A 25,519-nucleotide genomic window follows, 5' to 3' on the forward strand; every position below is an offset into this window, starting at 1 on the left:
CACCCTGTCCCTTGCCTTCCTTACTGGAAGCCAGCTAATGTTGCACTCTGCCTGGCAGGAAAGGTTGATTGAAGAAAATGTACACATAGATATACAGCTGAGTGATTGAAAATAGCTCCAAACTTTGTAAATAGGCCAGCCATAAGATTTGCAGTCCAAGCTACATGAACATCAGTTGAGTTGCTGGGATAATTTCAGATGGTGTAATGGTAATTACTCAACTCACATGTGGTAGCTGTGCTGCTTCACCTGGACAATGGCTGTTTCCACACAAAAGTTTCAGGCAAAGCAGGAACAAATGCAAAACAAACTGCTCGTTTTGGAATAGATCATGAGTTGGGATTTTTCTTCACTTTGTCTCTCATAGTTTCAAGAATTTTCTTAAAACATTTTTTTCTGGGTGTGCCTGGGTGGTTAAGTGCCCAACTTTAGCTCAGGTCATGATCTCACAGTTTGTGAGTTCGAGCCCCACATCAGGCTCTGTGCTGACAGCTCAGAGCCTGGAGCCTGCTTCAGATTTGGTGTCTCCTTATCTCTCTCTGCCCTCCACTCCCCCCCCCCCAAAACAAACATTTAAAAAAATTAAAAAAAAACTTTTTTTCTGTATAGGCGCCTGGGTGGCTCTTGTTTGAGAATCCGACTCTTGATTTCAGCTCAGGTCGAGATCTCATGGTTTGGTTCATGGGATCGAGCCCTGTGTTGGGCTCTAGGCTGACAACACAGGGCCTGCTTAAGATTCTCTGTTTCCCTCTGTCTTTGCCCCTCCCGTGTGTGTGTGTGTGTGTGTGTGTGTGTGTGCGCGTGTGCGTGCGCGCGCGCATTGCGAGCACTCTCTCAATAAATAAACATTAAGAAAATTTTTCCTTTAGATAGGTAACATATCCATTTTTGGACAATTCAGCCAGTATTCTCCTCTGCAGCCTTGTTAACAGTTTCTTCTTTATCCTTTCAGAGACATGTTGTTCATATATAAACCTTGTGTAATTCCTTTCTTCTATATCTTCTTGATAAGTTCTTAATGTAGTATATTGGAACTGCCTTATTAGTTTCTTTAATAGTTGTAGTGTTCTGTCACATTACTGTACTATAATTTATTTAACTAGCACCCAACTGATGGGCCTGTATACTTCCAGTTTTTGGTGTTATAAACAGTATTCGCATTAATGCCCCTTTGCGTACTTGGTGTACACCAGGTAAAAGTATATTTGAAAGCTATATTTCTAGAACTGGAATTGCTGGATTCAAAGGGCATATGCAGTTTTCAATATTGGGAAGATACTCTTGAGAACCTATTTTATGTTTTACTGAAGATATTATCCACTGAAGAATGTTACTGGTGGACAGAAAGATCTTAATGTTAGGGCGCCTAGGTGGCTCAGTTGGTTAAGTGTCCAGCTCTTGATTTTGGTTCAGGTCATGATCTCACGGTTTGAGTTTGAGCCTCGCGTAGGGCTTTGCGCTCACAGTGCTGAGCCTGCTTGGGATTCTCTGTTTTCCCCCTCTCTCTGCCCCATGCACACGCTGTCTTTCTCAAAAATAAATAAACTTTAAAAAAAGATCTTAAACTACCACCCCAAAGAGTTACTTGAATGAACATAATGTGACCTGAAATGGAAAATTTAAGAAACCTCAAGATAAGCTTAATTATCAAACCCAGCAGCCATTATTGTTGAAGAGGCAGATTGCCCAGAGTAGGCAATTTCTACTATTTTCTGATTTCTACCAATTAGAAAAACATTTATGGTCCTGTGGCTCATTCAGTCCTCTCATAACACAACTCGAGGGGCTCCTGGGTGGCTCAGTTGGTTGGATGTCTGACTTTTGGTTTCTGCTCAGGTCATGATCTCACGGTGAGTTGGTGCAGACACTGCTTGTGATTCTTTGTCTCTCCCTCTCTCTGCCCCTCCCCTGCGGACGTGTGTGCGCTCTCTCTCTCAAAAATAAATAAACCTTTATAAAAAAACCCACTCAGATGGATCATGAAACCATTTAGTCATCAGAATTAGTTGCAAGTAGTTGTTATAGCTAAGCTTTAATAATCACCTCAGACAATTAAAAGAAAGTAATATTTTGAATCCCCCACCCTTCCAAAAAACACATTTTAATAACTGTCTTTATTTTACAAGTGGAGTGCTATGACTCTAGAAAGTACAAGCTTTACTGGCTGGTGGTGGAACGTGGGTCACTTAATCCGTTCTTTTCACTTTAGTAACCTTGTCTGAAAAATGGGAGTGAAAATGCTGAAGAATCTCCTTTGAACACCCAGAAAAATAATTGTATAGTCATTTCCAGAAGGTTATGTATTATAGAAATGAGTCTTAAGAGACATAAGATTATAAGGTAATTTTAAAAGTAACTCTGACAGTGTTTTAGAAAAAAATTAGTCACATTCTGCCTACATGGTACTAACATATGGTGCAGCCCTGATGAGCTGCACAAGTGGGCTGAAATCAAAATGCATTTGGAGAGAGGAGCAGTAGTGACTCACTAGATGAGACAGATTTGGCCTTATGGCAGGGCAGGGAAACTAAGGCGGAACTGGTGGTCTTAGAACATGCCAAATTTGAGCAAGTGATACAAGAATATTATGGGAAGGTGGAATGACTGAACCCTTGGATTTGGATTAGCTGCTGGATTATAGCTAGGCCCCGTCTTTGTCCGTAGAGCCCCTACTTCTCCACACAATGGGGAATTTTTGCTTCCTCTGACTTCTGTGTACATGGTTCCGTGTGTCTGAAGATAGAGGCCAGTAGGCAAATATTTAACATTGATATGCCTGGAACGTTGGGTTCAAACTAGAAAGATACATAGAAGAGTTAGCAATTCTGCCCAAAGAAAGCTGCATGTTAGCTTGGCTACCATATGTAAATTGCTACTGCTACATCCAGCAATTTGTTGCCCAGGACTGACAGTGCTGCCAGGGAAACAGGAGGAGGAAAAGACAGAATGAGATTCCTGCACCCCACTCCAGCCCCCAGTGGAGAGCTGTATGGGGAAGAGAAGGGGAATTCTTTTATTTATTTATTTATTTATTTTTTAACGTTTATTTATTATTGAGAGACAGAGAGAGATAGAGCATGAGCATGGGAGGGACAGAGAGAGTTGGAGACATGGAATCCGGAGCAGGCTCCAGGCTCCGAGCTATCAACACACAGGAGAAGGGGAATTCTTAATGGGAATTTGAGAATTACTTTGAGTCTGTAGGCATTTTGAGACCACGTAGGAACAGAGATTTTTAAAAATGTATTTTGCATTCCCTATGTGTCTCATTTGACCACCTCCAAAATGGGATGCCTCTTGTTTTGATATGTATATAGTCATATGGAAAGATTACTAAACAGGAGATGAGAGGGCAGATGAGGAAAGGAAGAACAAAGAACCAGACTCACCCACCCCTGTTAACCTTAATGTGCTACTTATTTTTTGTAGCAATTTCAGAAGATTTAATAATTATGTTGGCCTTATGAAACAGGTTTTATGTTTATTGGTTGTGAAATAAAGGTAAGGATGGTATTGGCAAAAGTCTGTCTTCAGGCCAGTTCTGACTCTTGATTCTTAAATATGGGTTGTTCACAAGAAAATGTTTGTAATTGTTAAGTGAAAAAAGTACATTAAACAATAGTATATACAGTCTGATCTGTAATTTGATAATAATTGTATGTATTGGAGTATGTATGCATAGAAAAAACCCTGGTAGGGAATGAACCAGAATGTGGTTTTATGTAAACGTGAATAAATAGGCAAAAATTTTAATTGAGGAAATAAAAAAATTAAGGGGGAATACTTAATATTCTATAAAAAGGGAGGAACTGCTCACAATACTGTTTTTACCCAAATACCACAATTTAATGGGGAAAAAAGACAGTTTTCTTTTTCTTCTTCTTGTTTTCTTTTTAGATGCTTATTTTTGAGAGAGAGCGAGCACATGAGGGAGGGGCAGAGAGAGAGGGAGACAGAGAATCCAAAGCAGGCTCCATGCTGTCAGTGCAGAGCCTGATGTGGGGCTCGAACTCAAGAACTGTGAGATCATGGCCTGAGCCGAAACAAAGAGTCAGACACTTAACCGACTGAGCCACCCAGGTGCCCCAAAAAAGACAGTTTTCTTACTAAAAAGTTGAAATATTTATGTGTAGATATCTCAGTTGAAGAAAATGTTAGTGGGGAAGGGTGGCTGGGTGGCTCAGTCGTTTGAGCATCTGACTTGATTACGGTTCAGGTCGTGATCCCAGCATCGTAAGATCAAGCCCTGCGTCCAACTCACTGTCCAACCATGGATCCTGCTTGGGATTCTCACTCATTCTCTGTCTCAAGTAAATAAACTTAAAAAAAAAAAAATGTTAGTGAAAAATTTATAAATTAGAGCAGATAAACCAGGGAATTCATTTCAAGAGTTGAAGGTCTGATATGTGTCATCTTTATTCCAGGTATCCTGAGGATATAAATAGAAAAGGAAGTACTCATGACTTGTTCTCAAATTAGTAGCCTTCGAAATCTGTTTCATTGGGGCACTTGGCTGGCTCAGTCGGTCAGCAGTTTGTGAGTTCAAGCCCCGCATCAGGCTTGCGCTGACAGCTCAGAGCCTGGAGCCTGCTTCAGATTCTGTCTCCCCCCCCTCCTGTCCCTCCCCCGCTTGCACTCTGTCTCTCTCTAAAATAAAATAAAATAAAATAACTTAAAAAAAAAGGAAGTATTTTATTAGCAAAAATTTAGAAATGAGGTTTACACATAATTTTTCCCAGGTGTATCCCACATGTGGTAGGGACTAAACTAGAATTTGGATTACTTTGTAAAATCAGTTTGGAGAAAATAGAATTATGCTTTTATTTTACTTTTTTTTTAAATTAAATTTTTTAATGTTTATTTTTGAGAGAGAGAGAGCACATGAGGAGTGGAGGGGCAGAGAGGGAGACACAGAATCCAAAGCGGGTTCCAGGCTCTGAGCTGTTAGCACAGAGCTGGATGTGGGGCTCAAACTCACACAACAGCGAGATCATGACCTGAGCCGAAGTTGGACGCTTAACTGACTGAGCCACCCAGGCACCCCTTATTTTACTTTATTTTTAAAGATTTTATTTTTTAAGCAACCTCTGTACCCATTGTGAGCCTTGAAGTCACAACCCTGAGATCAAGTCACATGACCACTGACTGAGCCAGCCAGGTGCCCCAGAATTCTGTTTTTAGATGATTTAGTGATAATCTGGATTAACCTAGTGCTGTCATATAGTTTTACAGATCGGGAAACTGAGGGCCAGAAAAAAGTGACTCATTCAGGATCACGCAGATGACATCAGATCTGGGCTTTGACAAACTTTTTTGTCACCTTGCAGCAAGGAGAGTCAGAGGGGAATATTCTAACAATCATGAGCCCTTTAGACACCTGAGGAGAGCTGTGGATTCTCTCTTCAGGGAGCCTCCTGTGTCTGTTTTTATGCAGTTTAACAAAAAAATATCATAGGGTAGTGTTCATAGACCTACCTTTCCCCATAGCCCATACGTGGATTTTGAAGAGATGTGAGGGCCCCAGATTAAGAATCTTGATGAAAAAGGAAAGTTAAAAAAAAAATTGTTTCCATGTTGCACAATAATATTAACATACTCATCTGTACACCTGAAAACTGGTTGAGAGGGTAACTTTTATGTATGTGTTTTTGACCACAGTTTTTTAAAGCTGGAAAAAATTGTTACCGCTAAAGAGCACATACTGGCCAGTGGAGAAGAGATAAGATTGAGATCTGTTTATAAATTTCTCTACCAGGATCAGGAAAAAGGAATACACATAGATGATTCAGTCACTAAAGAGTCAGAAGCCCCAAATTTAAGCCTAAATCATGGAAATGGTAGCCACAGAGCAAGTGTTTACAAGGGGGAAAATGATTTTTCTAGATCCCACAGAGAAAGTGTTAAGTTTTATCCCTACTAATCTAGACAAGTCAGAACTAAGCCTGATGTAGTGCAGGGCCTGGACTGTTCAACATAGAGACATTTATTACAATAGAAGGTGATACTCTGGGGATGAGGGACTTGCAGGGAATTTATTGTGCGCTTCAGCGTACCTATTTAATCCACCTAACCACCTACAGGTTACATATGAGAGATACAATTAATGGTTTCTCTGCGTTGTCTTGGGCCACCTATTTGTTGCTGCGTGCTTTCACACATTTTATTTCATTTAACGTTAGATTCTATCTACTGTTAGTTGTGGTGTATGTGTCCAGGGTCCTGGATTACAGTCTGGTGGCAACTGTTCCCTGCGACAGGTTCCTAAGGAATTCAGGTAGATTGGCGTACCAGGCAAACTCTACTGGGTTCTAGCACCAGTCCCTGGTGGAGTTTTGCATCATGATGAGCTGGGCTAGCCAGGAAAGTTTCTCAGTTGATCTTTTTATCTGGTTACTTGACTTTGTAGGATACGAGGGTGAGACAGATGTGCAGTTTACCGGTGCACTAAACCCAAACTTGTTATTGAACCAGCCATATAATAGGAAAAAGAAAGAAGCAAGAGTATTGCAAAGCAGTCTAAAAGGTAACAGACATTTTTAAAAAGAGCTCAGTTTTCCTTAGTAATTCCTATGGTCTCTTTCCTCTTCAGTTAGAAATGTGTACAGTAGCCTTGGTTGTATTCTGGGCATCCATTTGGTTCCTATGGGGGTATGTAGTTAAGTCCTCTTATTTTACAGGTGAGGAAGCTGACACATCAAGATGTTGATGAACTTGCCCACATCTGCTGATTAACAGCAGGAAGTTTTCACTTAATTGTATTTCTCTTGTGACAGTTGAGACTTTGGATATTTACCTACTTAGAAGATTTGCCATTAAAAAATGGTCAGACTCAACTTTATAGTCCTCCTCATTTGAGGTCTTTTCTGTGGCCTGTGTGCATGATCTTCATTGTGGACAGTTTTAACTTGAGTCAGTCTTTCACCCAGGGGTCCAGCTGCCTGACTTTATATTTCAGCTTCTTCATTGCCTGGATTCTCGTGATCTTGAGAGTTATTTCATTTCTTTGTGTGTCTTCTCATCTGTAAATGGAGATAGACTGGGTATGAGGATTAAATATAAAGCACCCAAAACACTGTATGGCATACAGTAAGGGCTCAAAAATATGTTACCTATTAAAATTATTGCTACTTTAGGGGTGCTTGGGTGGCTCAGTCAGTTAAGCATCCGACTTTGGCTCAGGTCATGATCTCAGGATTCGTGAGTTCAAGCTCCGCATCAGGCTCTCTACTGTCAGCGTGGAGCCTGCTTCAGATCCCGTCTCCCTCTGTCTCTCTGACCCTTCCCCTCTCACTCACTCTCTTGTAAAAATAAATAAAAACATTTAAAATGAAAAAAAAAATCATTGCCAGTTTATAAAATGTCTGGACATTTCTCACTACTTCTAGGTAATGAGGTTCACAGTTACTTCTCCTGTTTTTTGTTTTTGTTTTGTTTTTTTTTTTTAATTAAGCTCTGTGCCAAGTCACAACCCTGAGATCAAGAGTTGCATGCTCAAAAAAAAAAAAAAAAAAAAAAAAAAAAAAAAAGAGTTGCATGCTCTACTGACTGAGCCAGCCAGGTGCCCCAAGGTTTGCAAATCTTAAATACTATATTTTGTCAACCCAAGGATGCACATGTTTATTACCATTGATGGCATTGGAAGCTCCTTGATTTCTGGTAATCTTTTAGATTCTAAAGCCAGAAAAATCTGTTCAAAAAACTATTCATCTCAAAACTGGATAATAAAATTGGTGAATTATCTATTATATTGAATTATCCAGGCCTTGTTTCATATTTTCCAGGAGATTTGGGGTTACCGTGAGGACAGGAAAGGCAAAAGGTGGGGCCTACCTTACCCACCTCTGTCTACAACCTGAATAGCTTCACTTTTATGTTTAGGGAAGAAACACTTATGCCTTTAAAAACATTTGGAAGTCTCTAATCTGAATAGTTGTTCAGTTCTTCATTAGTTCCCAGCCTTTTATGAAAAAAGTTTTCAAGGTATCAAGGGCATTTACTAACAATTGTTGAGTTGGTGAGTCATACTAATGAGGCCAAGGTCATGAGTTCAGTTCGTATGTAGGTCATTGAGCATTACTGTGCCTGCTGCCAGCCCCTGTATCTAGAGTTTGTTATTCTGTGCATACTAGTAAGAGTTGCTGATGGTGAGTGAGGCAGTGGCCATCCTTCTGGGAAGGACACTGTTTTGTCGCTTACTAAACATACAGGCTCTATAGGCCAACGGAAAATTCTGAGAAAGAAAGAAAAAAGGGTTCATGATCTTGCCTGTCCTAAGGAAGGCATGTAGGAGATCTGAGTGCTTTTATATCAGTCCAGAGAGGTAATGGTGTTCACTCATTCTTGGATCTTTTTATTTGCTTGCTTGCTTGTTTGTTTGTTTAATTAATCTCTACACCCAGCGTGGGGCTCAAACTCACAACCCCGAGATCAAGAGTCCCATGCTGTCCTGACTGAGCCAGCCAGGTGCCCCAATGACTGCATCTTTAAAACGTGGCAAGATCATATGAATTCCAAGATATATTCCAAAACCAAATATAATTTTATCCTTCCTTGGGGAAATTGTGCAGTAGGTAGTTTGCCTTTTAGAGTTCCCTGTACCACTGACTTGCTAAGTGCAGTTTTAAAATTTCATAGGAAGTCATGTTTTGAACATGTTAACATGTCACAAGTAGGTGAATACTGCTTGTTTTCCTCAGAGCTAGCTTGCTCTTCATCCTTCTTTCCTCTGTTGCCTTGTGCACCACCACCCACCATCCTGCCATTGGTGTTCCTTTCCCCCCTTAACTCTTTTTCACCTCTCTTTGGAACTGCCTTTATACCTCCCCTTATGGTGATTGAGAAAGGTGGAGATTATCTTAAACAGACTTCTGTGGAGCTCCAAGGAGGTACAGGACAAATGCAGTCCAGGCTTCCTCACAGAGCTTAGGCATTTTGTTTGGTTCCCCACAGAAATGAAAGATGTGAAAAACAAACCTAACGCTTTTAGGTTCCATTCAGCTTTCCTCTCTCCCCAAAGCATTTGTTTTCTGACAGACAAGGCAACAATATGTAGGAAAAGCAAAACTGGGAAGGCAAAGCTTTTAAAGAATATACCTTCTTGTGTATTAAGCTTCCCACCGTCTTTCTTCAAGTGACAAGGATCTGTGTGGAGGAAGAGAGTGCTGATCCTTTTTTGGGTGTTTGAGTTTTCCTTTAAGAAGTCTTTGATGACTTAGGAGTAGGGTGATTAATATCTACTAATGTGTTTGTTTCTTTAAAGAATTTTTTTTTCTTTTTTCTCTTGGCTAGGCAATTAGGGTGTTCCTTAACCCTTTTAGGGCTGCTTTGTTTTCTGGGACCTAGACGTGTGTCTCTCACTCTTTTATACATTGGCCCTTCGTAATGATCTCAGGCCTCTCTTTTGCTCTCTGCTTCTGGAGATTCCCCAGCTAGGATGCAGCCTGAGTCTGGTCTAACAGCTTCACACAACAGCAGTGTTTCTCAACTGTTCGTGCACGTTTCATATGACATTTTGGGAAACGTGACTCTCTGCTCTTTTCTTTGCCCTTTACCTCTTATAGAATAAAATGAACAAGTAGGACTTCAACCTGTTCTCTACCGTCCAAGGTAGTAACTGCTATTCCAGAGCCTTCTCAAGACACACTGTCTCAGTAAAAGTTTGTACCTCCTAGATACTGGTCACATTGGGGTTAGAATCCCTTGTGCAGATTATTTTAGCATCTAAATCCTTAGAGTAGTCCCCACCTTAAATGATGATAATGATACAGGATTAAGTGAGGTATTGTGAACTTAGTAAATGTAAGTTCCTTTCCTCTTAATAATTTTTTTTTCCAACGTTTATTTATTTTTAGGACAGAGAGAGACAGAGCATGAACGGGGGAGGGGCAGAGAGAGAGGGGGACACAGAATCGGAAACAGGCTCCAGGCTCTGAGCCATCAGCCCAGGGCCTGACGCGGGGCTCGAACTCCCGGACCGCGAGATCGTGACCTGGCTGAAGTTGGACGCTTAACCGACTGCGCCACCCAGGCGCCCCTCCTCTTAATAATTTTTGATGATGTAGGCAGGTCCAAGTAAAATGCTTTTAGAAGTTTGTTAATCTGGATTTTGCCTTAAAATGATTGGAGGCATCACTACTTCATTAGCAAAATTAGAAACCAAGTAGATCCATATGAAAAGTCAAATTAAGTACTTAAGCATCTATTTGGACCAGGAACCTCTTTGTCTTTAGGAAGGGTAGGTAGAGTGCAGTGTCTCATAGTTCTGGTTTTCACTTTGTCTTTCAGAATTCTTACTTTCCAAAGTAGACTTCATCCTTGATGACTTTTGGCAGTTCTCTGTCTTTACCCAGGGCCAGACAGAAGTATAGCCGGCAGGGGTGGACATGAAAGTTTGTAGGAATTTGGGCAGCTTTCTTTATAGAATCAATCTTTACTTGCAAGATTGTTCGATAATGTTTAAAAATAAATCAAATCGGTTTTGTGGTTCGTCTGTTTGCTTTTAGCTTCAATTAACTTCCCCATCTTCTGATTTTTTTTGGTTTCAGTGGTTCACCACCGCCCTAGGGCCACTGAGATGCATTTATACAGACAGGAACTTAGTTGCCTTTGAAGAGTTTTATGCCTGGTACCTGCCTATTCAGGAAGGTTGCTTTGGGGAAATAGCGTGGTCTCTCCACATTAATAACATGACCCTTAATTGCTAAAAGAATTATATAGCCTTTAGCTCTCTCGTAGTTTCTCATCCAAAAGCAGATGCTAAAAATGAGATTTTTTTGTGACCTAAATGTACTGAAATTCGGCCTCATAAGTTCTGGTCCTTGTTTTGCTATTTGTTGTGATATTTAGGGACAAACCTGTATTAAGTCTTTTAGTACTTTTACTTTCCCATCTTTTAAATTGATGGTGTTTTAAAATTAACTTTGAGATGTTAAATGCAATTTATGTTTTAAGGTATTGTGTACTTTAACAATGGGAGAGGGAGAAGGAGTTCTTTTATCTTTTTTTTTAATTTTTAAAATTATTTTATTTTTGAGAGAGAGAGAGAGAGACAGTATGTGAGCAGGGGAAAAGCAGAGAGAGAGGGAGACACAGAATCTGAAGCAGGCTCCGAGCCGTCAGCACAGAGACTGACACGGGGCTCGAACTCACGAATCGCGAGATCGTGACTTGAGCTGAAGTCGGATGCCCAACTGACTGAGCCACCCAGGTGCCCCCCCCTTTTTTCTTTTTTTTTTTTTTAAATCCTCAGCCATGGTGACAAAGGGGGGCATTTCTTTGGAAAGAAACTACATTTCTGGTATTATGAGAAGTGTAGGCATGGTCCACTTATTTTTCTTTCCTTGGTTTTTTAGAGTGAAGACATAGTCCAGAGAGGTGTAAAGCCACAGGTATGGGCTAACTGCTGGATGAGTGTGCTCTATGGTCATCTCTTTAACCTTCTTGCATGAGGCCTGTTGTGCAGATTTGAAAACGTTGCATTCAGAAAGGTGATGGCTTTTTTCCTATATTATGGGGTATAATTTCCTATTCCTAGGAGGCTAGAAATATTTTCTTTTTCTTTCTCAACTTTCTCCTTAGCTGTTTCCCAAAGCAGGCTTATCTCCCACTTGAACTAGCTGTTGCCTAGTCGCGCGCGCGTGCGTGCGTGTGTGTGTGTGTTTGTACACACAGCAGCTACTCGGCTAACTTTCTTTCCCCATTCCAGTTCAAACTGGAAGACCCTGAGTAAACCAGAATAAGGATGAGGACAGAACTTAGTGGATTCCACACAAATACTACCCACCTGGAATCAGAATTTGTTCAACATACTGATTTTTTAATCACCACTGGAGCTGAAATAAAGTTTAAAGTTACGTAGTATATTGTTACAAACTAAGAATTACACTAAATTCCAGAACCAATTTGGGATCAGAAAATACGACCTGGTTTGAAGGGTGGTCACAATTTGACAGGACAGTTTTATTAGGTCAGGGTTAGTTTCAGAAACTCCAAGGGAGGCTTTGAGTTTATACTTTTGCCAACAAAACTAAGCACAGAAGAGGATCTTTCTGCTAGTCATTATCTTTGACACTGATTGGGGGAGGAGGCAGTAGAGGAAATGGTAAAGTTTTTAGATTTCAAAAAAGGTGTTCGTTTTCCCCCGTTAGCCTTGTCGTATCCTCTCAGTATACCATAAATGATCATTTTAATATCAAACCAATTTGCATACAACAATGACTAAACTTGGTGCTTTTTGCCTTACAGTGATTATAGATTTGAAATAGAAAAAAAATGTTTTACAACATTTAAACCCCCATCCCGAGGTCAGAAATTTTTTCATTGTCTAGACTTTTATTGGAAACTCATTGGGGCTTTTGTGCAAAAAGGTGATTTTATTAAAGCACAGGGACAGGACCCATGGGCATGAAGAGTTGCCTATCAAAAAACATTTTAAAAAATTAACTGCCACATTTTTACAAAAAGCTCCCACAAAGTGAGATGTCAAGTAGATGATTACATAAATTGGTCAGTATAATTTAAAAAAAAATTTTTTTTTTAATGTTTATCTGTTTTTGAGAGATAGAGCGAGAGCAGGGGAGGGGCAGAGAGAGAGGGAGACACAAAATCTGAAGCAGGCTCCAGGCTCTGAGCTGTCAGCACAGAGCTGGACAAGGGGCTCGAACCCATGAACTGTGAGATCATAACCTGAGCCAAAGTGAAGTCGGCCACTTAACTGACTGAGCCACCCAGGCTCCCCTTTTATGTTAATTAAAAAAAATATTTTTAAATGTTTATTTTTGGGAGAGAGTGCACACAGGGGAGGGGCAGCGCAGTATATTTTTGCCTATGCAAAGTACTGGATTGGGAGCTCTGGGAGGCTCCCAATTGATCATATTAGAAGTACTCAATTTTTGAAGTGAAATTCAAGCCCATAAAGGTTTTAAGCTAAAAATTCTAAGTGTGGTTGGTTATTTTCAAGTGGTATCAGTTGCTTACTTCTTTTCTACAACCTTTCTATCCTCTAACTACCAGAAGCTTTGGGGGGAAATATCCAGTTCACTTAACTGTCTGAGGTTATGACTTTTTCGTAGATTATTACACTTTTCTCATATACACTGATGGTGATTTTTAATGACATAGGTTCTCTTTTATAATTTGGCAGTAAGCTCTAATTTCCTCTGTGCTCATATAACCAGACTTCACATTTTTGCCCTTCAAAACACATTTAGATTATTGAGCTAGAAGTATAAAATCCCTTCAGTTGTCATTGAACTCCTCCCTGGTTATGTCAGTCAAGATAGACAGCCTGACGTTCGCATGTGCCACCTGGGCCTTTTTGCTCAACTATGCTTTTCTTTGCTCTTTCACTCTTTTGACGAAACGACTGCTGTGATTTCTGGCACTTCTAGTCCAGTTTTTAAACTGTTTATTCCACTCCGATGTTCTAAATGCAGGCTGTGCTGTTCTTTAAAGGGTTTCCCTTATCTGCTGATCAGTTTTAATGATTTTGGTTCTTAATGTTATGGCAGGCTGATTGCCCCTACCCTAACATCATTGGGCTTTGAATTGTTGCCCTTAGAAAAGAAGTAGAGAATATTCAAAGCAAAGAAAACTAAGACCACAAGGGAAAGAAGAGGAAACCTTGAGTGTATAAACTCACAATGAGAGGACACACGGTAAAAAGGGACTGAGGGAAAGTTACCTCTTGTAGCAGACCATTGGTTATAACCGTTCCTGCCATCTCTTTATTTCTAATGCATCCTTTGTGGGAAAAGCTTGAAATGTGTTTCTGAATCAGAAATTTAAAAACAACTTACAGGCAGTTTTCTGTGAATAACTGCTAATTCTTTTTAATTTCCCCTTAACATCTGCATTTTTGTATTTGAATAATTGTTTTTATCATCATTTAACTTTGTAATCCTTTTCTAAAATTGTGACTTATGATTAATTTCTGTGCTTTCTTTTCCCACAAGCATGTTGAATTTTATTATACTGAGATGACTCTTGTGACCTGCCTAAAGAGAAGTGCCCTCCTTCATGTAATAATATTTCCATCTTTTAAGTTCTTAAAGCAGTCTTGCCTTATACATCATAAAATGGATTTTAAAACGTTACTCTAAACTGGTGATTTTCAAGCTTTGGCTTGACAAAAATTACTTAAGGAGGGCACATCTTTACAGTATGCTGAGCAGTGCCTGGCTGCTCAGTAAACTCTTTCACATTAAATGCTCTCTTGTTATGCATGTGATTCTGATTAAAATAGAAATTGAATTAGATAATATTTTTAGTGAATAATAAAAGCATAACAGTAACCAGCGAAATTATCTTAAAATTTGTTGATTTCCTTTTTAAAAGAATCCTTGAACTAAAAAGAACCCAATTTTGGTTGTTGACTGACCTCACAAAGTTACTTGTTGGTCCTGATAGCTTTCTGTAGGAAGAAGCATGTGATCAGCTCCAGTGTGCATAGGAGAAACTAGGACAAACCTAACCAGTAACTTAACCAGTCCCAGCTAGGGTTACTGTCTCCTGCCTGTCCGGCAGTCAGCGCCTGGCAACCCGTGTGCCATGTGCCAGTTGCAGTCTCCTCTCACTGCAGTCTGGGTTGGCTTCCTCCTTTAGCAGGATGGAAGACAGCTCCTGCCGCTTGTGTCTCTACAGGAGCCAGGGTCTCTGACAAAATACAAAAGCAGTTAGCTTCTATTCTAGTTCTAACTTTTGGATGGTTATGTTTGCATGTTCGAACAGAAGACACAGTTCCTTGGTTGGATGCAGATAGGGGTCAGGCACTGTTAGCCAGTCTAGAACATTTAGGCCCATACAGTGACATGTTGCCTTTCATTATTTTTGTTTTTAAGTAACGCTATACGTTTAGGAGTTCATTTGTTTACCTCTTTACAGGCTGAACATAACTTCCTTTTTTCAAAATTCCCTGTGTTGTGAACTGAGCTTGAGTGAAGTGAAATCTTTGAGGTAAGGCAATGCTAATGATAAAAATGGGAAAGAAGGCCTGTGCAGCTTGGGAGCCTTCAGAGACATAGTTTTAGAGTCACTGCCTAAATATTGAAATGCCACCACTTGTTGTCTGGAGGATGGGAAGCTAAATTGAGAACGGGAGCACCACATCTGCCTCGACTGCTAAGTATATCCATTTCCACTGCTCACCCATAATAGAATTTTTATGTGTGCATTTATTAATCTTGGTTTTAACATCAGTTTAAAGGAGGACGGAGAATGAAGAGACTAAGATTGCATTCCTCCGTCCTTCCCTTAACATTTGAGTGTGTGTTCCTGGTGGGTCCCTGTTCTTTTTCATCATCACTCTGATGGTTTTTGGTTTTTTGTTTCTCCGGAAAGGTCAAACAACAGAAAAGACATGATTTCCTAGTACTCTATCAAAGGGCAGAATATTACTATCCCATTTTCATTTTTACTTTTTAAATTTTCTGGCAAAATAAGATTCAGGGTAAAGAAACTTTCCCTGTGCCACCTAATGAGTATCACTGAAGCAGGAATTTTTAAAAAGTCCTTCATTCTGATGAGGAACCATTAGGTAACCACTCTGCTCTCCGCACCATTAAGAAATCAAGGTTGGTCCAGTGCAAGTGGTAGTATGTGAACAGTTTAAGTTTTTGGTGACCAGCTCTTTAGCCAGCTTGCCTCTGGCCTGCTTCCGATGGTCTGAACCACTACTTATGTGACTCTTCTGAGGTTAGTGTGGACCCAGCACTGTGCTCATTGCTGCCTTTGGCACATGGAAAACTAAGTTTAAACCAGGGCCAACAGCCTAGTTTTTCCTTCCAAAACCATTTTCAGACCACATGAGGTGAGCTTTTTTTTTTCTTTCTTCCTTCCTTTCCTTTCTTTTCTTTTCTTTTCTTTTCTTTTCTTTTCTTTTCTTTTCTTTTCTTTTCTTTTTTTTTCTTTTTTCTTTTCTTTTTTTGCTTCAGGTAGTTTCAGGCCTTGGGGCCCCTCAAAACCTGATTTGCAGAAAGGAGTTTGAAGATGTGAAACAAGTTAGTGTTACTTCTGCTCTGTTAGCCACTGCTATCTTCATGGATCTGACACTCTATTTATCTGACAGTGCACTTAGTACTGCTTCGCCAGGGAAAATCACACAAACCCAGCCTGGCGCATCAGCACTTTCATTGTGTGCCGGGCTGAGCCTCCCTTCACATGCTCACATCCCCCTTTTAATCCAGTACTCCCTTTCCCCTCCCCAGTCCTGCCTGTTTCTGTGGCACTTATTGCTGGTTTCCCTGAGCTCCTGTTTCCACTTTGTGTTTTTTGTGGGGCCCAGGAAGCTAAAGCTGTGTGTATTTGTGGATCAGACAAGTGCAGCAAGTTAATATCATTGGCTTCTGAAGGGGAGAGTGAGGTGATGGCTGCGTTTAAGTTGGATTTCCTTCCAGAAATGATGGTGGATCATTGCTCTTTGAATTCCAGTCCTGTGTAAGTATTTTTGTTGTCTAATTTTTATCATAAGCAGAGGAACTGGGCTGTTTTCTTTGTTATTTGGTAAAACTGGTCCCTTTCCCTAAAAGAGGGAAGAAAAAAATTGGGTGAGGAAGCCAAAGTCCACAGTATTATTATTTTCTATTGTACTCTGATTCTGTCTCCTTACTACTGATTTCCTTGGGGCTGTAGCTAAGTTCTGTACAAAAGGGTACATTTGATATATGAGCAGCAACATCAACTCAAGTGTGCTGGCTCCAGTCCCTTCAAGCAAGCTGTAGTGTTTCCCCATGTGATAGATTCCAACGCATTTTTTTTTTTTTTAAACCTTAGCTTTACTGCTTTGTGTTGGGTATGCAATTTCAAACAATCTTTTGGGATGTTATTTATTTACATCAAATTCTTAGACTCATGTCACAGTGGAGACAGGTTACTAGAGTGTATTTAGTAATGTATGCAGAATGCTGTATTGGCATCTAAACTGTATCCCTGGGCCCTGATTTTTTCCTAGTCAAACTCAAAATGCAACACAACACATGATTTCAGGGATGTCAGATGTGTGCTCTTCCCCTCCCCTCCTCAGCAAAACTGTATCAATTTTGATTGGCAGTTTGCCCAAATTTTCAACATGGGAACAAGAAATCTAATCAGTTTAAAATACTGTTTAGTAAGTGACATTATCATTGTACACAGCTAAAATGCTAACCTGGTCCTGAGTTGTAGCTTCAGGGAACCTGAATTCTGAACTTCGTGAAGAACACATTTCTAACTCTTGTTTTCAGTTAATTAAACTAGGTTTCAAAGTATCTTGAAACCTCAAGCAGATGAGCCTTAGGTTATTCAAAGCCAAGAATATTAAATGGTAGAATATTCCCTAGATAACAGGCAGTAGTCTAAGTCCTTCAGTATAGCCCTCCGTTGGAAATCCATCTACCTTGGGATTATCTGTAGCAGGTGTGGATGATAGCAGATTTTGAACAGTTCTCTGTGGAATAGTTTGGGGGACCTCAAAGTTAGCTGGCTCACTCATTTGATACGGATGTTATGCCTTCTCTGTAGTGTCCAAAATAATGGTAATTTAGGTTTGTCTTTTTATGCAAGCTCTTTACTGCTAAAATTTTGTTATAGCTGTAGATAACAGGTGAAATCAATGCCATCATAAAGACTTAATATATATTATCAAAATACTCCCACATACCAGATATATGTCCCTAGAACTAGGACTTTGTGGCTCAAATTCTCTTTCATTGTAACAGTTTCTCTCTGTTTTGCCACCGCCTTTGTTCAGTCCTTAGTTACAGTATTTTTCCTCAGCCTGCTCTCTCATATTTCAAGAGGTTAAACTAATTCAGTATCCCATGAAGTCTGGATCACGGAACACTGCATGAAAGTCACCTGGAACATGAAAATGCTGATTCCTGGACCCATGCCCAGATATTCTGATGTTAGAAAAAGGCCCCAGAATCTGTATTTTAGCAATGCCCCATGTGGTTTTCATGCACACTGAAGTTTGAGAGCTAATGGACTGAATACAGGTCATTCTGTCAGAGGTGATCAGGGAGCACGCGGTTGGAGCATGTTTTCCCAAGTATGTTTGCCTTTGTTTTAGTCTTCCATCTTCTCAAAAGCTTTGGGAGGTTAATTGGGCACAGGCTGTTGCCTCTGTTTACAGATGAGAAACAGTTGAGAGGCTGTAACTGACTTGCCTGAGGACAATTGGTGTCGGCTTTGGACCTCAAATCAAGTTTAATGATAATCTTTTTATTTTTGCCCCCTAGACCAGGCTGCCTCAGGTGTCATGGAGCAGGTACCCATCGACTTCTTTCATTATTGCAAGTGTTTGGGCCCATTCTCATGGGCACCATATACCAAAACACAGATTTGGGAAGAAGAAAGTTCGTGAGAATGGTGTGTTTGCCACATTTTTGTTGGGTTCTCAGCCCTTCTTTTAATTCGTACTCTTTAGCAGGAGACTTGACATCAGTAGTTTTCTCTCTCAAGTGATTTTGCCCAGTAATGTGATCTAGCAATGTATCTATTTCAAAATTTCCTGCAAAAGAGAAGAATGGCTGGAGGAGCTATGGAAGGGCTGGGGACCTGAACTGTAGTTCCTGTTCTTACTTTTAACAGTGTCCTTGATTCTGCTGTGACTGCTCTTCAGCTTCCCTGGTTTCTCTTACTTTGCTTGTACCCTAGGAAATGGGTGTTCTCTAGGAGTTGTAGCTCAGTCCCTTTTAGCTTTCCCTTGGCTTAAGGGGGTACCGATTGCTTTTCTGATTCTCACATCTCTGTATTTTTCCCCCAAATGTCCCCTGAACTTCCCCGTGCAAAAACACTTTCCCAAAATGACTGTACTAGAACCTAAGAGGGATCAGTAACTTCTTTTCCTCATCTTTTTCATTGGGTTATCTCCAATTTCTAGTGGGTTCTGCCCCCAAATTTTTCAGCATTGCCTGAGACTGGGCCCTAATCTTAGGAGCTAGTTTGTGCAAAAATCTCTTTATTTCCCCACTTTTATTTCATCCTCTGTATTGTCAGTTGTCTTTAAAAGACCAGTCCGATCACTTCCTTGTTTAAAAATCTTGTAATAGCGGGGCCTGGGTGGCTCAGTTGGTTAAGCATCCGACTTCAGCTCGGGTCATGATCTTATAGTTTGTGAGTTCGGGCTCCATGTTGTGCTCCGTGCTGACAGCTCAGAGCCTGGAGCCTGCTTCAGATTCTGTGTCTCCCTCTCTCTCTGCCCCTCCCCTGCTCTCACTCTGTCTCTCTCCTTCAAAAATAAATAAACCTTAAAAAAAGAATCTTGGAATAAAGTCCAAGCCTGTTAGTATCACAAGAAAAGCTCTTCAGGGCATCTTTCCAATGTATCTGTTTATTCTCCGTGATTTTCTAATGTTTTCTCTCTTTTTTCCTAATCTTTTAAAATGTGTACTCTCCCCTAAGTTTCTCAAGTCCTTTTTTTACCTAATGTTATCTTACCTTCTTCTCTTTTTTCTGAGTTCTTACCATTTTCACATCACTCCATTCTATACAGCACTGTTTCCAGCCCCTTTGTCCATTCAGCTTAAGTCCCTGCCCTCCTCCTCCAAATACAATAAAACCATCATACCCATTTTTTTCCCCCACAGAACTTTTAAGCATCCGTGAAAATATTTGTAGGTCCTTATAGTTGTGTTCTTCCACTTGTTTGGTGCCATCACCTTCAGGACAGGTACTGCTCAGTCCCCTTCTATAGCCCCTCGAGTGTGTAGTATCTGGCACATAGTAGGAGGTTAGGAAATACAGTTGAATGAATGATAAGCCCTGTGAGGTTTGTTTGTTTTTAATAATTAAAGATAATTACTGAAATAAGGTCTCTAGGTGTTATCTCCATTTCTCAGGGAAGAAGGCTGAAAACCTTCACAAGCATTGTTAGCCTGTTTAGTTGTTGAAAGGTGACTTAACCTTTATTAAGAGCTTTTTCTAATACCTAACATCCCAACTAACAGGAAGATCTCCCTTTATCCAAAAGGAAATTCCTTCCTTCCAGAATATGTACAGTTTTGTCTCACTAGAGAACAGTTGGTAAGTAACTCAGGCCAGTGTTTCTGGGTCCTTTTTATTCTGATGTTCTTCTGTGCCGGTTTTCCACAGCACAGTATCTGAGCCAGAGGGACCTGGTAGGGGTGGGTGGTGGCTGAAGATTGGGAAGCAACAAATATTTATGCCTCTTGGGGATTGGTAAGTATCCAAAATTTTTCTGTTTGTATAATGAACAAATGGAGGTCAACAGGTAATGAGAAGGGTTGAGTGGAAAAAAATGAGTAATGAAAGGTTTTGGGAATTATTTTTTAATTTATTGAGGTATAGTTGACATACAGTATTGTATTAGTTTCAGGTATGCAGCACAGTGATTTGACATTTGTGTACGTTGTGAAATGGTCGTGACAGTAAGTCTATTGTCACCTGCAAAGTTAATAGTTTTATTTATTATATTCCCATGCTGTACATTACATCCCCATGACTTAATTAACTGGAGATTTGTATTTATTAATCTCCTTTACTCATTTTGTTCCCACCCAAGGAATTGATTTTTGAGCAGATGTAAAGGTAGTATTTGCCAGCCTGTTTGGCTGCAAAGAACAGATACCCACTGGAGCTAGCATATGTGAAAGGGGTTTTTTGTAAGGGCACACATGGGCTGGACTGTAATGTAATTAGGAACTTTCTGGAAGACTTAGAAAATCCTTTCTTTCTGACCCAGGACACACGTTCTCTTGTCCTCACTGCACGTGCTGCTGCTTGATTGCAGCATGGCTTTGCCTTGCCATTCTCCCTCCCATCCCGTTTTCTTGCTCCGTCTCTCTTTGTCTCTCAGATTAAGATATAATTCACATAACATAAAATTTATCCTTTTAAATGCATAATTCAGTGATTTTTACTGTGTCCACAAAGTTGCACAACTGCCTCCGCTGTCTAATTCCAGAACACTTTGATCACCCCAAGAAGAAATCTGGTACCCATTAGCAGTCATCCTCCTGCACCCCCAGTTCCCATTCCTAGGCAACTGCTAACCTGCTTTCTATCTTTATAGATTGGTCTGTCCTGGAAATTTCATATAAATGGAATCACACAATGTGTAGCCTTTTGTGATTGGCTTCTTTCACTTGGCATCATGTTTTCAGGCTTCATCGATGTCCATGTTGTAGCATGACCTCTCTTATCTCTTGCCACTGCCCTTTTACCTTGTCACCTTAGGCTGTCTCTGCTTGCAGCTTCCCGAATTCTGACTTCATCACTGCCTGTTTCTGTTAACCAGTTCCAGGTTCTGTAGAGCAGTGTTCTGTGCCATAGAGCTTTCTGTTATGATAAAAATGTTCTCTGCCTCTCCTTATCCTATGCAGTAACCACATGTGGCCAGTGGCTATTGTCTTGCTCGGTAAAGCCAAGCCGTAAGGAGCTTGATTGGCCAGGCCTTTCTGTTTTAAGCATAGGTCTTAGATTTCTGGCTACCCGGTAGATCAGTTTGTTGGGTTAAGGTTCACCCCACTGGTATAGTTAGGTGGAGCCAGGGGATGGGGAAAAAGTGGGACAAGACATTAACTCTGCCCCCCTGAGCTGGGCCTGGGGCCAGGAAGTTTTGAGAGGGAGATAAGAGAAAGAAGAGAGGGTTTAAGAATTCTGAACAAATGTGTGCTTTGAAAATGAAGCTCTTAGTTTTGTCTCTCCTGTTTCTCTTCCAAAATGGTTCTCTTTTTTACTTTCCTATAGCATGTTCCATCAAGAATCCAGGTAGACAAGGCAGCCTCTGGTCCTGATTTTTCACATTTTCTCATTTTTAATGATTTGCTAGTTGCTGCTAGAAGCAGAAACGTAAAACAAGGTGGTTGGTGCCATGCCTCTCCCCTAAAACACTTGCTGCCTCCTTATCTCTCTTCTTCCTTCCTTGTTTCCCTCATTCCCTGCTTTTCCACTCTCCCACCCTGCTCCCAGGTCAGTAATTTCACAGAGGGTAAGAATATCCATAGACTTGCTTCTTAAGAATGACAGGGATAGTATAGGTACTTCTCCAGGGGGCTGCTGAATTCATTGGTTCTTGAGTAGGCATAATAAATATTAGTAATTCATGATCACTGACTCTGAGGAGCTCTCCATCAATGGGGAGGTAAGGCACACATTTGAGAGTGTTTTTAGTGATATGTAGAGTAAATGCCACACCTTGATGACGTGGGGTCCTTGGCATATCACACTGAGAGTCTTGTTCCCAGGTGACTTTTTTGTGCAGTGGTTACTTCTAAGGACAACATGCATGCTGGAAATATGTGAGGAAATTGAGGATGGAAGAACATTGTTGTTCATTTCCTCTGACACAATAAAAGTTTATAATGATGTTTTCCTTATTCACCAATATATACCACATTTCACATAGTGTCTGGCCTGTATAACTGTATAAGTGCCCAGGATTTATTAGAGGAAAGAATAAGTCAGTGCAACATTCCGGTTACATGATGTCCACAGCATCTTCAACATGGCCTGGTAATTTGCTGTGCTCTAGAAGTGCTTCTCAGACTGGTGAAGAACCATGTCCTAAGCCTGTCACGACCTGACTTCTAAAATACAATAAAAACAGTCAAGTAGGAAGACAAGATAATAAGGTATAAGCTTGCATTTTGTATCTTTTAATTATTATTAGATTGAATATATATAAAGTTACCTAGTTCAGTTTCTATAAAAGTTTCTAAAGGGGTGGGGCACCTGGGTGGCTCAGTGAGTTAAGTGGCCGACTCTTGACTTCAGCTCAGGTCATGATCTCACAGCCCATGAGTTTGAACCCTGCATCGGGCTCTGCACTGACAGTGAGGGACCTGCTTGGGATTCTTTCTTTCCTCTCTGCCCCTTCCCTGCTTGCGGTCTCTCTCCAAATGGGGGTCTGGGGGAGGGAGTTTCTAAAGGGTTAAATTTGAAGATTTTCCCTGGTCCTTGGCACTTTGAATAGCACTGGTCCAGAAGATTCTTCTGGCAAATGAATTGGTATATACAGAGGGAAAGGGTGGTTCATGGAGTAGGTGGATGTGAAGAAATGGAGAAGGATTTGGAGAGTAAAGAGAGAAAGGGAGGGTATTCATCTAGAATGCTGAGTCTCCACTGAACTTTTAAATAAACCGTAATTCACATATGTTGATTACTGATGATTCTTTTGCACTAAACAGTGATGTAGAAAATTTAGAAATGGCACACAAATACAGAAGGAACGGACAGAGTGTTTGCCTTCAATATAATTACAAATCAGCAAACCCCTGCCTCTTTTCAAAAGTAGTGTCAACATTCTTATCAAAACATATTCTGAGCACCATTTGGGGGTTCTGTGTTAACCCTGTAACCCTCCCTAGGATGGAAATATTAAAGACCAGCAACATTTTAATAAAATGATATTAAAACTGGTAATTAAACTTGTTAGAGGCAGGTTGTTGGGAGCGACAGCCATTGTTTCGTTAGTCATAGAGTTTTGGGTTTTTTTTTTTTTTTTTTTTTTAAATCATAGCGTGGTTTGTTAGAACATTGGGATTACCTTCTAAAAGTGACTACGTTTCATCTATATAAATATATATATAAATGTTTATTTTTGAGAGAGAGTGTGAGCTAGGGGGAGAAGAAGATACAGAATCTAAAGCCGGCTCCAGGCTCTGAGCTGTCGGCACAGAGCCAGACATGGGGCTCGAACCCATGAACTGCAAGATCATGACCTGAGCCAAAGTCAGACGCTTAACCGACTGAGCCCCATTATATTTTTACAACAACCTGAATTTAGTAATTCAAAACTAAAGGAAAACCAATAAAATAATGCATTTCAAAACACTTGGGGTAGATTGATCTGGTGACAAATAATCACAGGAGATAACAGCTGCTCTTTGTGAGCCCTCTTTGTGCACAGTGTTTATTTTTATCAGGATTAGTTGCTTAAATTAAAGGGGGAATTGTTGAGGACAAGAAATTCCTCCCATCTCACACATCTGAGGACTTACTTTGAACCAGGTGCTATGCCAGGTGTGACTGTAAGAATGAATAGCAAACAAAACAGTTTCTGCCTTCAAGGAACTCTCAGTCTAATTGGGAGAGCTAGATATAGGCAGATTATGCTAAAAGGTGGTAAATACTATAATGAAGGGGGAAATTTAGTACTGTTTGAGTCCTGACGAAACAGACTAAATTTACCTGAAAGAACATGGGGAAACCTTTCCAGACATAGTAGCAAGAGTTGGTCTATATGCCATTTGCCTTACAGCTTTTGATATTTAGTACTAGATTCAGCCAAGGCAATATGTAAATAGTTCCTGTGGGTGTTCAGTTAAAAGTAGGAATTAAAATACAGAGGTTAAACCACCTTCATAGATCCAGCATTCTCAAGTATCTTCAAATATTGTTCAGAAGATAGCACTGGTAGAAAAACTGTTGTTTTTCCTTTAAAGGAAACTAGTGTTTTATTTAGGGTTGATATTAGGACGTGGCAAATTTGTTTTTTTTTTAAACATTTATTTATTATTGAGAGACAGAGCATGAGTAAGGGAGGGGCCAAGAGACAGGGGGACACAGAATCGGAAGCAGGCTCCAGGCTCTGAGCTGTCAGCACAGAGCCAGTCGCGGGGCTCGAACTCACAAACTGAGAGATCATGACCTGAGCTGAAGTCGGACGCTTAACCGATGGAACCACCCAGGCGCCCCGAGGACGTGGCAAATTTGAATATGATGAAGTGATTTCTGGATTAAGCATGCACTAACAGAAAAGTTAGCCATGCTGGCTGTTTGGAACTTAAGGTGTTAATGGTTGTGATAAATGCTAAGATACAGTCTTGAGCTACAGTGGTAGGAGAAAGACTTTGATTCATTCTGAGTGGAAACGTTTGTAGTCCAGGAATCCCTCTAGGTTCTTGGCAGTGGGAGGGTTAAAATGAAGGTATTAAAGCAGGAGTGTTACAAGTTTGATGTGATAGGATTGCGAGAGTTTGTGGATGTTGTAATGGTTTACTTGGTAAGGGAATTAACTGGTACAGTCTTAGAGAACTAGTAGTAAGTTGGATAACTCAGAAACAAAAAACCCTAGGATGGTGTTGTCATTGTCTATATAACAATCATTTGTGAAAGTTTAAAAGGCGAAGCTTTGTTTTGGTCTTGGAAGCATGACTTAAGAGCACTGGGTCGAGGACTGAGACAGCAACATTCAAAGGCTGACATTCTTTCTGTTCTGTTCTTAGCTTAGGCCTTGGAAATCAAGTGCTTTGTTCTAACATCTGCTGAAAAAAGACTTGTCACCTGTCATTGTATACGAGGGGAGTCCTGCATCTTACCCACTAATCAACAGTCCATTGTGATTTTTATGCACATTTTTAAGAGTTTTGTTAACTGTGTTTCAAAACCACTAAAACTTGCTTTAGGAAGTTTGCCTCTTAGGTTCTTACAAGAATTCTCAGGCTAGACAAGGATTGAGTGACATTTGATTACTTAGTTAAAACCCAGAATGCCCTAATCAGAATGGTGACTTCAGTTTGGGATCTAATGGAAAGCATGGCCATGGCTAAGGGGAAGACCAGAGAACTCTGGTAAATTGAAT

The 25,519-nt window shown here is 40.4% G+C and overlaps 1 protein-coding gene across 12 annotated transcripts in view; it reads left to right on the forward strand.

The window, feature by feature from the left end:
* The window catches only part of CELF1 (CUGBP Elav-like family member 1), a 72,981-nt gene that overhangs the window by 27,318 nt on the left and 20,144 nt on the right, over window positions 1-25,519 (forward strand). For 3 of the 12 annotated variants that reach the window (XM_025927952.2, XM_086677430.1, XM_025927953.2), the window contains exon 1: window positions 16,280-16,431. The exons of 4 other annotated variants lie outside the window; for them this stretch is intronic. In XM_025927952.2, the coding sequence (XP_025783737.1) occupies window positions 16,361-16,431 (71 nt within the window). In that variant the 5' untranslated portion in view covers window positions 16,280-16,360. Of the gene's footprint in view, window positions 1-11,351; window positions 11,388-13,727; window positions 14,953-16,279; window positions 16,432-25,519 lie in introns of those variants that run through there. 5 more of the 12 variants (XM_086677431.1, XM_086677440.1, XM_086677435.1 and 2 more) reach the window with 5 other exon arrangements.

The sequence above is a fragment of the Puma concolor genome, chromosome D1 (genome assembly GCF_028749965.1).
Source record: "Puma concolor isolate L17-30 chromosome D1, mPumCon1.1.hap2, whole genome shotgun sequence".
In the NCBI taxonomy this organism is placed as follows: Eukaryota; Metazoa; Chordata; class Mammalia; order Carnivora; family Felidae; genus Puma; species Puma concolor.